The 12,915-nt window shown below is 44.3% G+C and overlaps 1 protein-coding gene across 8 annotated transcripts in view; it reads left to right on the forward strand.

Annotated features, from left to right (window-relative positions):
* The window catches only part of RNF38 (ring finger protein 38), a 374,424-nt gene that overhangs the window by 333,965 nt on the left and 27,544 nt on the right, over positions 1-12,915 (forward strand). For all 8 annotated transcript variants that reach the window (XM_040417366.1, XM_040417367.1, XM_040417368.1 and 5 more), the window contains one exon: positions 8,681-8,874. In XM_040417366.1, coding sequence (XP_040273300.1) covers positions 8,681-8,874 — 194 coding nt within the window. The remainder of the gene's footprint in view (positions 1-8,680; positions 8,875-12,915) is intronic.

Below are 12,915 nucleotides of genomic sequence, written 5' to 3' on the forward strand. Positions count from 1 at the left end.
GCCATCACTTGTAGAAGTTGGACAGCTCATTAAACCATCAGCTTTGCTTTAAACTCCCGGCAAAATGTTTATTCTCTGACCTGCTAGAAAGGTACATGATGTGATCTGTAGTGCAGGTAATCTTCTCATCAGTGAGCTATCCCCACCCTTCTAATTGTAGCTGTGTCATGTGACCAACTCTCTGGACAGGAGGTCGGTTACTTCTCTATTCATTCCTATGAGACTGACATTGAGGCTCCCATAGGAATACATAGAGAAACAGACCTCCTGTCTACACATAAGATGCTGTGTTTAGTCTGATTGCTGGTCACATGACACAGCTGAGAAGCAGAAGGGAGGGGATAACTTACAAATACAGTCACTGGTAAGATGATTATATTTACTACAGAGTACATTTACCTTTCTAGCAGGTCAGAGAATAACATTTTTGGCGGGAGTTCCTCTTTAAGGATTGCACTAAGAATAACGTACGAGTACTGAAATGACAGCTGTATAATGTGTTTGGGCTGTGTTCACATCACTACTTCCCATTTCTATTGTGCTGTTCCATTATAGACAGACGGCACCTGACAGACCAAGCTCACTGTAATATAGTCTGTCGGCTTTCCCTACAGGATAAAGTGGTGCGGTATTTTATCTGTCATTTCTAGCTGAATCTGCATTCTGCGGAGCCTCTGACGAGATGTGACTATAGCCTTACCTATAGGTACTGTATGTAGCTGGGTGTGGTATGGCTTGAATATTTAGAAATGTAGTAGCAGTGATCGCTATTTAGTTACATGCATATTGAAGTGTATGGGTCGGTGAAAAACCACTGACACAACACGGATGGCGTGCAAGGTTCTGTCAGTGTTTCACAGACCATTAGTAGGCGACGCTCTGGAGCTTAATTTTCAGCTGAGCGTTGTCTGTTGAATATGGATGATGCGCACAGAGCCAAAAAATGGACACACAAACCAATTATGACATCAAACGACAAGGAAATGTGCACGAGACCTTAACCCCTTCACGCATTATGACGTACCTGTATGACATAATGTGTGAGGGGATGTATGGAGCGGGCCTCTGCAGCGGGCTCGCTCCATACACGGGCCACTCCTGTCATTTAACCCCTCAGGTGCCGCAATCAACGCTATTCGCCTCTGTTTTCCAATCTGAGCCCCCGCAGTGAAATCACGGGGCTCTGATCAGTTGCCATGGCAGCCAAGACACTGCTAAAGTAGGGTTGTTGCGGGTATCGAAATATTGATACCCAACCGATACTTTTGTCCCAGTATCAGTTCGGTACCAGGGTTTGCCTTTTATCGATACTAGGCTGTGCTACTGCGCAGCCCAGTATCAGAGAACATGGAGCGTGCTCCTGTCAGCACGCACCATGTTTCCTCAGCAGCACGGGGAGAAGGAGTCACACTCACCCCCCCCCCTGTGACGCCTCTGCCAATGAGGAGATAGGGGCGGGTGCACCGCGCCACCAATGAAAATTAACCTCTAATACAGATACAGGAGGCGGGTGCGGCGGCAGACTCACATAGCTGGCACCCAACCTATGACAGGGCGCTGGGTGCCGCACCTGAGGGGTTAACTTCCGCGGATCGCAGTGCCCTGTCATAGGTCGGATGCCGGCCATGTGATTCTGCCGCCGCACCCGCCTCCTGAATCTGTATTAGATGTTAATTATTATTGGTGGTGCGGTCCGCCCCCTCGCCAGTATTAAAACATTGGTGGCGCTACAACCCTATGCTGAAGCGCTCCAGGCCTGCCATGGCAGTCTCCATACTGAGCGATGCACTAGGCGTTGGCTCAGTATGAAGACTGTAGAAATCCTATTCACCCTAATGGAGATCTATAAGGGTTAATAGGAGAGGGGGATCAAAAGATCCCATGTACTAGACCCTAAGTATTTGTCTTCTAAAACCCCTATAATACAGGTGTGTGGATGATGCCTTTAAATAAACAGATATGTCTACTCCTATTGGAGATGGGTAGGAGAAATCTTCCTGTTTGTCATGTACTACTTCATTGTGTCAGACTGTGCAGCCCACCTTCCTCTGTGAACACTACTCCAGCTCAGACTTCATACATGATGATTCCATGTCTTGGATAGATTACATTGGGCTCATATTCCACTTCTCTGCTTATTCCTGTATTAATGTCACCAGTCACAACCTGGATTTCCCAGCTCTTCTCTTAGACAGTGGCTTAAAGAGGACCTGTCCCCCTCTCCTGACTTACTACTTGCATCCCCCTGTAATAGCAATTCTGGAACATCTGTTCTTATTGCTATGATGTGCCATTCCTGTTTTATTCCTGCTGGAAGTTATGAATTAATTACTAACAGTTTGCAGTGGAGGTCCAGATGGGTGTCACCATTTGGGAGGGCATCTCTAAACTTTCTGACACTGACAGTGCTGATTAGATAATGTCAGGCTGTTCAGGGACACATCTGGTAACGCTTATCTGGGCATTTACAGCAAACTGCTAATAATTGTGTAACTTCTAGAAGGAATAATAAAGTAATGACACATCATAGAATTGTTACTAGGGGGTGCAAGTCGTTACGTGTGTGTATATGTGTGTGTGTATATATATATATATATATATATATATATATATTATTGCTCTTGTGATCGGTTTACTCTAATGCGGTCTGGGGTGGCTCCACAGCAGCTAGTTTTTCCTCATCGGTCTGCATACTGGTTGTTGGGGCGAACTGACTTAGTGCTTTTCTGGGAGTAATTACTTTTTATCTAATGTCCACAGCCTGCCCCCTTTTACCTGCTGTGTTCATGTTCTGCCACTTCAAGGGCATGGTCACATGCTACGCTGCAGCCAATGACCTGGCCTCACGTCACCACTGAAACCAGTCAGAAGTCTGAATTCTCTCTTTTTTTAGGAGGCAGACTGCAGGCATTGGATAAAAAAAATAGCCAGAAAACCCCTTTAAGGTGCTTTCAAACCAGATTTGGTGGCTTTTTTCTGCCCTTTTTTAAATTTAGATGACTGTTTTTGTCTTTCTTGCTTCTTAAATACACAAGATGCTGGAGCTCTGGCTGTGTTTTTTCCTTCAAGTCGTTTTCACATCACCTCTATACAGGGGGGAAAGATGGCATGAAGAAAACTTCAAGTTATCCCCTATCCACAGGATAGAAGATGATACTTAGATTGGTGGCTGTTCTTCATGAGAACGGAGGCCCTGTGAGAATCCGTAATATCCATTACATGTAAGAGGTTGGGGGGTTCAGTGTAGACAAGCCTGGCACAGTTTCCACCAATCTCTCTTGGCGTTGTAATTTGCCATAACATGTAAGGGTAGGTAGTCCAGGCTGGTACTTGTAGAGTTGAGTTAAATGTTAACCCCTTAATAAAAACGCCTTAGCAAACAGCAACCAATTTTTTTTGTTTTTCCATTTGCATTTCAACAACCATAACTTTTTTTTTTCCATTGACCTGGCTGTCCAAGGCCTTGTTTTATGCGAGAGGAATGTTAACATTTTTTATTTTATGGTGTGTGGGAATACATATAAATGTTGTTTTTTCCCCCTCTGGGAAATATAGAATTTTTTTTATATATATATTATATTATATTATATTTTATGCCTTCATTATTCTTAATTTCCCATTCGCCTATGACAGCACGCATTGAAAGACTGCCTCCTCCTCAGGACAGGAAACAGTCGGAAACCGCTTTAAAAGAGTGACCACCCCCTCTACCTTCAGTTCTGTCCTAACGGGACAGTAGGGAATTTGGAAACCGCCAAGGATTGCATAGAGCTGCGGGCACCCCGTCTGTGTTAGAGTATTTGGAGGGCTTTACCTGTGTGGCGTAGGTCTCCTTTAGGAGCTGCTGCTCAGTCCGAGCCTCTTTCTCTCTCCTCCCCGCTCCGCTCCTTCTCGGCCCAGGTTTTTTTTTTTTTCCTTCCTGGATGTCTGCGGCTGTGTCGCATGTCTGGCTGTCGGCCCCTTGCCAGAAGCCAGGGGGAGGGGCGTGCGCCGGGACGCTGGAGACTGTGCCGTCACATACTTCCGGAGCGACAGTGGAGTTAAGCAGCACTGTAAGCTAGAAGTGGGGGGGGAGACGGGTTTGCGCGCCCGGTAGAGAAAAGCCCAGCCAGCTCACTGCCTTGCTGGGTGAAGAAGCGGGCAGTTCCTCCATTGGAAAGATTCAGTGATTAAACATGGAGCAGTCTCAGCACGCAGAAGCCACTGAAACCACCAATGGTTGGGGTAGGAAGAATGGCTCTGCTGCATCTTCCCAGACTATCGCTAGATGGATAAGACAAGCTATTTACTTAGCATACTCATCCAAGGGAGCTGTTCTTCCGTCAGGATTCGGGGCTCACTCTACTAGATCAGTTTCTACTTCTTGGGCAGAGAGGGCCTCCGCTTCTATAGAGAAGATTTATAGGCCTGCCACCTAGAGTTCCCCACATACTTTTTTCAAGCACTATAGGTTTCAGCTGCCTTCTGATTAAGGCCTGGGTTTTACCTGTAAGGTACTCCAGGCAGTTGTCCCACCCTAGATTAATTTTGCTTAAATCTCCATGGGTGCCATCATAGGCGAAGGGGTAAAAATGAGATTACACTTAGGGCTGTTTCACACGAGCGAGTCCATTGCGGGAATCCCACTCCATGTGCGAGTGTGATGCTCTGCTCTGGACTTGCAGGAGCGCACGGCATTATCATGATTTATAATGTCTCTGCATGGCCTTTTTTCCACATAATCATAGTGACATAAAGCTATCAGTATGATTCTGTAGAAATAAGGTCATGATAATGCCGTGCGCTCCTGCAAGTCCAGAGCGGAGGATCACACTCGCACACGGAGCGGGATTCCCGCAATGGACTCTCTCGTGTGAAACAGCCCTTACCGGTAATCTGTGTTCTTTGAGCCTATGACAGCACCTGACTAATTCCCTTACCAAATAAAAAAAAAATTAAAAAAAAGTTATCATATTAGGATGTCTTAGCTCTTGGAAAAGGACTGGAGGTAAAGGGGGGGGGGGGGGTCCCTCTTTTAAAGCGGTTTCTGTTTGCTGTCCTGAGGAGGAGGAGGCGGTCTCTCCATGGGTGCGGTCATAGGCGAAAAAAAAACGATTACTTAAGTGTAATCTATTATTATATGTTTTGAAAAATGAGCTTTTATAAAGCAAAAAAAAGGAAGTTTAAATGAGTTGAAGAAGATGGGTAATTTCTGCTGCTCTCGGCAGCCTTATACACAACTAGCTTTTCACTTAAGTCTGTACATATTCTCTACCAAGCCAACTTTTATCCATAGCAGCCAATCACAGCGCAGCTTTTATTTTATCAAGAGCAGAGTATGAAATGAAAGCCGCACTGTGATTGGTTACTATGGCCAACAGACTTTGTTCCCTTTAGAAAGTTTTATAAGGCTATATTCAGACGACCGTGACCAACGTTTAACAGCTGCAAGGCGATGACTGTCTATGGATGTATTCACACAACTGTATTTTTTTGTTTTTATTTTTTAAAGAACTTTAAATACTGTCTGTCAAAAAATGGGATGGAAAGGTAGCATTTTAATGGCCGTTTTTCTGAAAGGTGTCAGTCAAACAAACAGCTGGATGCTGGACGCAGATGGTGCCGCGCCTGGTATCTCCATTTGTATGCACGCTCCTGAACCTGCTGCCATTTGGCCGAGTAGAGGAGGTTACTTTAACATGATGATGCAGCGTATTAAAATGGCCACATTTACCCTCCTTTTGCATTTAAATTGGTTTGATGCGTTTTATTTCAGGGGGGGAAAGCGAGGGAAAATGCAAACAGGTTTTTTTGGATTTCAAAAGGCTTGGATTGGTGTTTGCATAACGCAATTTGTATTTAAAAGGAGTTCATGTAGTGTTCTGGCTTTGACATGCAAATGGCGTTAAAAATTCAATTTGACTAACTTTGATGAGATTGCTGGGCTCGGTGTCGTTTCTTCAGAGTTTCCAGAGTAGTTGTGTCAGATGTGCTGCTTCCTATCTCCTGCACAATGTTCAGGTTGCTTACGGAAAGCTCCCAGGATTAGATTAGGAGGAATATTTTTCTGAAATCTCTTCTCGTTTTGCTTTTGTCCTGGGTGACACTATTAGCAGGGTAGTTGGCTGTGTGAGCGGGCAGAAAAGATAGTGGCTGGGTAGAATTGGGAGCTTTGTGCCCCAGATGGGTTTGAGGTCTCGATGAAGGTCAGGTCAGTGAAATGTTCATACTGGTTAGGCCCTGTTCACGTCAAATTTGCATGGCTTGTATCGGGAGCTTACTCTGACGTATACCTTCACTAGAGGCCTCCATCGTATGCTGACCCATGGACTCCTGTTTACTGTGTCCCTCATTATGGACTACTGTATGCTTTCCTACTTGCCCAGGAAACTCGTTTGGCATATGCTGGGTTCATAGTGACCTTTGGATATGCTAGGGTATGCTGCCTATATATGTGAACAGAGCCTTAAAGGGCAGGACCAGCTTTTTGGGTTTATTTTGGCAGACCTACAAAGGGAAGCATACTTGCTCCCCATTTCTGACTCCTTCTCTCCCTGGCCTTTTGCTGCCTACATTGGGTTATTTATTTCTTTATAAATCAACAACCCACAAACAAACGTAAAGTTTAAAAATACATATGGAGGGCTACTGTATTTTGGACTGAGGGTATAGTGTCCAAAATACAGTAGCCCTCCATATGTATTTTTAAACTTTACGTTTGTTTGTGGGTTGTTGATTTATAAAGAAATAAATAAAGGTTATATTTTAATGAAAAGACCAGAAACAGGAAATTATAGTCTGACTATTGGAATATTTAATTTGACCTCCTGGGTTTAGTGGGTGCATTTGAACTAGTGCTACATTGGGTTACCCACTGTCGACATCCGCTTTGATGCTGCTGCAGCAGTGGCCTGCCCTCCTTGCGTCACGTGACGCAAGGGGGACCAGTCAGTGACTGGCAGCAGCAGCATCATAGTGGATTTTGACAGCGGGGAACCTGAGCGAGGCAGGCATTGTCGGGAAGCTGGCCAACCCCTTTAAGGCCTTTTTAAATAGCCTGAGGATTGGGGTGATTATTGTGGATAAACTTCCATTTGATCGTTTGTCAAATGATCATGTCTTTAAAGGGAACCTTTCACCTCCAAAACACATTTTAAACCGACATCATTATCTTACAGCAGCCCCCAGTGTGTTTCTAATCATGTTTTTCATTCCACCACTGGTTGTTGTATATTTTATAAAAACGCAGTTTTAATCAGTGTTTTCGCTATCCTCAGTCAGCTTGAAGTCAAGGGGGCAGCGGCCTCCTTGCTTCAAGTCAAGCTAAGCCCGCCCCTTACCCCTCCTCCCTTCACTCTGACATCCTGCTGTGAGGATGGGATCGTGCAAGTCTCGCACATGCGCGATGCGCTCCTTGTCATTGCGCAATCCCGGCTCCCACACTCAGCCGGCCGCTTTTCTCTCTGTGCATGCGCCAGGCTTTTCCATCATGCGCACACGCGCATTACCTGCCATTGTTAGTATATGGACGTATGTCGTTACATACTTATAAGCATCTGTCGGCAACACCTCTCCTGTTTCATCGGTCAATATTCTGCTGAAAAACAGTCGGTGCCATGTTTTGTGGCTGACGGTGAGCATGTTCACACATGTAAATGATCGATCCTGTAAAAGGGCCCTTACATCTTTTTTTTTTTTTTTGTAAGAGACATGTAAAAGGCCTTTTAAAGGGGTTGTCCCACGAAAAATATTCTACATATTTCAAACCAGCACCTGTAAATACTTCTGTAATAGCCAGTGAGTTATTCAATAAAATGTATCTGTATAGCGCCATCTGCTGTTTGCTCTTTTTCTAATTTCTCTGTCCTGTTCCCTGAGAGAGGAGTGCATGATCCCTAAGCTGCCAACTTGAAATATCTCTTGCAAAGCTATTGGGGATATTGAATGGGGAGATCTCTGGATCCATGGGAGGTACAGGGCTGGTTCTAGCTTTGTTAGAAAGAGACTTTCATGTTTTATATGATGTCTGATTTTAATTTTTTACATTAATTGTGGCTTAACCCTTTTATACCATCAAGATAATAGCAGTACCAGATTGGGCTTTGTGTATTTCTTGCATACATATAAATGTGTATATAAATCTCAGGAATTACAGATATATTTTTGTTAATTGTTTGGGTAGAATCTCCTCTGTCTCTTCCCAGCACGTATTGTATACAGTAGAGGCGCCTCTGTTTAGGCGATGTTGGAGTTGACCCACGTATGGGTGACGCTCTTCTGCTAAGTGTGCCTTTCATCACTAGATAGGTCCAGTCTTCATTTACTGTAGGCTAAGCAGCCCATGAAGTCTGCCGTGCAGTGTGTGCGCAAGTATTTCTGATGCTGGCTGATGGCCGCGGCGATCATTCTGCCATTACCCCTTTACTAGACAAATAATGACATGCTTCTGTTCTTCTTCAGATTGGGAGCTTCTGCTTTGTCCCTTATTTGCTGATTGAAGTTTGAAGTGTCGTGATGGCTAAGTTAATAGCCCTACAATCAAAATGTCCAGTTCTGCCCAATCACTAGCCCCATGGTAGCTGATGAGTGACTTTTTTTATGCAGTTTCTGCCATAATGCTGTAGGGTGTAATTGGAGCACAACTGATAAAGCGCGCCAAGTTGCATCCTTTTTCATTTGTTTTACTTCTCGTGTCTTTCAGAACGAAGACAGTCCCAGTCCAAAAAGACAGAGACTATCAAATTCAGTCTTTGATTACGCAGCACCGTCACCCGCACCATCACCGCCAATGCGACCATGGGAGATGTCATCAAATAGGCGGCCTCCTTCGGCCCGCCCCAATCAGCACCATTTCTCAGGGGAAAGATGCAACACTCCTGCACGCAACAGGAGGAGGTAAGGACCGTCTCTTCTCCTCAAATAGTGATGTTCAGCACGCTCGATGTAGAGATTGCTTCTGTGCAGTGTGGGTAAACTGTATGCCATTTGTATGTTTAATGGAGGTGTCATATAAGTATTTGCGGTATGAATATTTAACTTTTTTTTGCAGAACAAGTTGTATTGCATACAATGTAGCGGGTAGCAGGAAATTCCAAAATTGAAAATTTTAAAAAACTATTCCGTTTTTAGTGCTCCCATGCGGTGAAAATGACCACCATATTCTGGACCCCACCATACTTTTTTTATTTTTTTTTTTTTTATGTTTACTGGCATCATTTTGTACTGACAGCATTTTTTTGGTGGGGGGGGTGAAGTAACCACAACGGTGAGTTGATGATTTTGTTTTTTCCGTTACGGTGTTCACCATACAGATAATTATTTTAATATATTAATGGTATGGGCGTTTTGGGACGTTGCAATGCCTGTTTTTTTTTTATTTTCAAACACGGGAAAGGAGGGTGATTTGTATTTTTATAGCTTTTTTTATTTACTTATATTTTTAAAAACCGTTTTGTCACTTTCTTTTTTAACACTTAACTCCCCAAAGGGGACTTGAATGTGCGATTCTCTGACCGCTTCTCCCTTGGACTGTAAAGATTTGACGAGATTTGGTAATAAGATTTGAACAGTCTGCATACTTCCTGGGAATTACTCTGGTAACCTCCTTTAAATATTATATTAGGATTGGGAATATTACATTTAGGCAGGGTGGATAAAAATCAATGATTTAAAAAAAAAAAAAAAAAATCGGATTTTTTTGATTTAAATCAGATTTTTTTTTTATTTAAATCGGATTTTTATGATTTAAATCAGATTTTTTAATATAAAATGCTTTTTGAGGAAAATATATTACCATCCAAAGGTTATTTCATTATGAAATAAAGATTACTTTTTTAATTATGTAGAATAAGGCTGTATATGTTTAATTTTTTGTTAAATTCCATTAATCCATTGACAATGTCATGCTCTTCCAGAGGTTTTTGTAAGATTACTGGGCAGTTTCTCCGCCTACAAGATATTATCACAGATGCTTGGTTTAATTTTGGAGTTCTCAAAACTGAATTTATAACATGAAAAGAGTTGAGAAAAAGATCTTAATCCTAACTTCTACAAACCTAGAAATACAGAATTTATATATATATTTTCTTTAGCCAAATTAGTTAACAAACATGGATGTTTAAGCAAATAACATGCTGTAATGTTATTGCTTCTTTTGAATAAATCCTATTTAAATTGTTATTATTAAGGTAATGATTATTTTTCTCCTTCCCAAGTACAACAGAAGAATTGTCCAAATATGAATCTTTATGTAGAAAACTATGATTTAAATCAAGCCTTACTGACTAGTGATTTAAATCGTGATTTAAATCGGTTTGATTTAAATCAAATCCACCCTGTATTTAGGCCTCCTGCCTTCAAGTGAATGGGTCTGTTTCTGAAGACGGCGGGCACACAGTTGGTGCCTGTGCATTGCGGACTGCAATTTGTGGTCGCAGCACGGTCGTGTGCATGAAGTCTTACACTTTAAGCAGGTATATACTATTGATTTCAGCCATTTTTGAACAACAATTCTACAGTTGATCTCCACTGTGTGCTGATCTGGAGTTTTTGTTGGTGGGATGCACATCTAGACGAACAACCAGCAGATCAACTTTTCTACAGATATCTGCCTTCAGTTGTCGTCTTTCTCTGTCAGAAAATGTCATTAGCCAAATTGGTCTAAATGATTATTTTCCCTAGTGTATGGCCTGCTCTAGTTGCCTCCAGCAGGGTTTCTGCAACACAGGTGGCTGAAACATGATCTCTTCCACTTGACTAGGTCCACGCATGATCAAGTACATCATTAATCTTGTCTACCTGCACAAAGCAGCAAGATGAGCTATTATTTTCTGGGCACATTGCACCTGTCCATCATGCTAGGATGGATCTGCACAGCAGTAGAACACATACACTTGTATGGAAAAGGGAGGTACACAGTGCAAAATATTAGGTGCCCTCCTTGTTAATAATCGGCCCAAGAACTAGTTATTGTATAGCAGATATTGGAGAATTTACTAATATGAGTGTTCCATAATTGTGTCCCAAATAGAGGTAGAATTCACATGCAGTGTGCCACGTTCAGGAATTGAACATTTTTGCAGGTCGCTCAGACAGTGAGTGTGGTTTAGTGGGTAAGATGTGTGGCTTTAGCGGAATAGGGTATTGCTTAAAGCATGCCTAAACTTTTTATTTTATTATAGCTAATTTAATAGTATGGGTGATAATAGTAAAATTTGTAGTATGTGTTATCAAAGTGCCTGTTTCTGCATCTTGCCCTGGTCAGTGTCTCTGGAATGACTGAGCAAATCTGTACATGGAAGTACGTACACAGCCTATTGAAGTCTGTGAGGAGAGACTATTAGGGAGGAGGAGGACAAGGCAGAGACCAGATGTGGCTTCAGCTTCGACTGGGTGATTTATCTCTCCCCAGAGCTGGATTATCAGGAGCTGAAAAACTATACGTCTCTGAGGTGACATAAATTACAGTATTTTTCGCCCCATAAGACACACTTTTTCTCCCCCCAAAATGGGGGGAAATGCCCCTGCGTCTTATGGGGCGAATGCTTGCAGTTTTACATCGCAAGCTGTGATGTACGAGCGAGCGGGGACTCGGGGAGGGACTGAGAGGAGGAGCTGGGGGCTGGCAATAGCAGCGGGGCGGTGCAGTCAGTGTACTATAGCCCCGCCCCTCCGGTATACTAAAATAAGATGTCTTAATCAATTAATAGTTATTAAACATGCCCCCTCACTCCTAATAGTACCTTACATCCTAACAGCTTCTGTAGAATGCAGGCAGGCAGGCCAGGCGGGCGGCAGCGTAACTCCCTGATGTCACGTGCCTGCGCTGCCTACTTTATGAATGAAGCAGGCGGCGCAGGCAAGTGACGTCAGTGAGGGACGCGCCGGCTGCCCGGTCTGCCTGCCGGCATTGTACAGAAGCTGTTAGGATGTAAGGTACTATTAAGATTTGGGGGGCATGTTTAATAACTATTAATTGAATAAGACATTTTATATTAGTATACTGGAGCAGCGGGGGGATCTGTGGATGACACTGTTATGGGCTGGGGGGGTCTGTGGATGGCACTGTTAGGCTGGGTTCAGACCTGAGAGTACTGGATGGAGCGCTCTGTATGCGCAATTCTACGGGCGTCTCGCATACGCGGCTCCTGTGCAAGCGAACGCCCATTGTCGCGCGTTCCCGGAAGTCTATGTACGGGAACGCGCGACACTACGCCCCAAAGAAGCTCCTGTACTTCTTGGGTCGTAGGGCGTTTTACAGCGCTCAGGTGAGAACCATTCCCATAGGGAATCATTGGTTCCTGCCTGTTGAGCGTTTTACAGCGGGTAGGAACGCGCTGTAAAACGCTCAGGTGTGAACCCAGCCTAATGGGTTGGGGGGGGGGATGTGGGTGGCACTGTTAAGGGCTGGGGGGGATCTGTGGATGGCACTGTTATGGGCTGGGGGGGATCTGTGGATGGCACTGTTATGGGCTGGGGGGGGAACTGTGGATGGCATTGTTATGGGCTGGGGGGTCTGTGGATGGCATTGTTATGGGCTGGGGGGTCTGTGGATGGCATTGTTATGGGCTGGGGGGGTCTGTGGATGGCATTGTTATGGGCTGGGGGGGTCTGTGGATGGCATTGTTATGGGCTGGGGGGGTCTGTGGATTGCATTGTTATGGGCTGGTGGTGTCTGTGGATGGCATTGTTATGGGCTGGGGGGGTCTGTGGATGGCATTGTTATGGGCTGGGGGGGTCTGTGGATGGCATTGTTATGGGCTGGGGGGGTCTGTGGATGGCATTGTTATGGGCTGGGGGGGTCTGTGGATGGCATTGTTATGGGCTGGGGGGGTCTGTGGATGGCATTGTTATGGGCGGGGGGGGGTCTGTGGATGGCATTGTTATGGGCTGGGGGGGTCTGTGGATGGCATTGTTATGGGCTGGGGGGGTCTGTGG

The sequence above is a fragment of the Bufo bufo genome, chromosome 2 (genome assembly GCF_905171765.1).
Source record: "Bufo bufo chromosome 2, aBufBuf1.1, whole genome shotgun sequence".
NCBI classification, from domain to species: domain Eukaryota; kingdom Metazoa; phylum Chordata; class Amphibia; order Anura; family Bufonidae; genus Bufo; species Bufo bufo.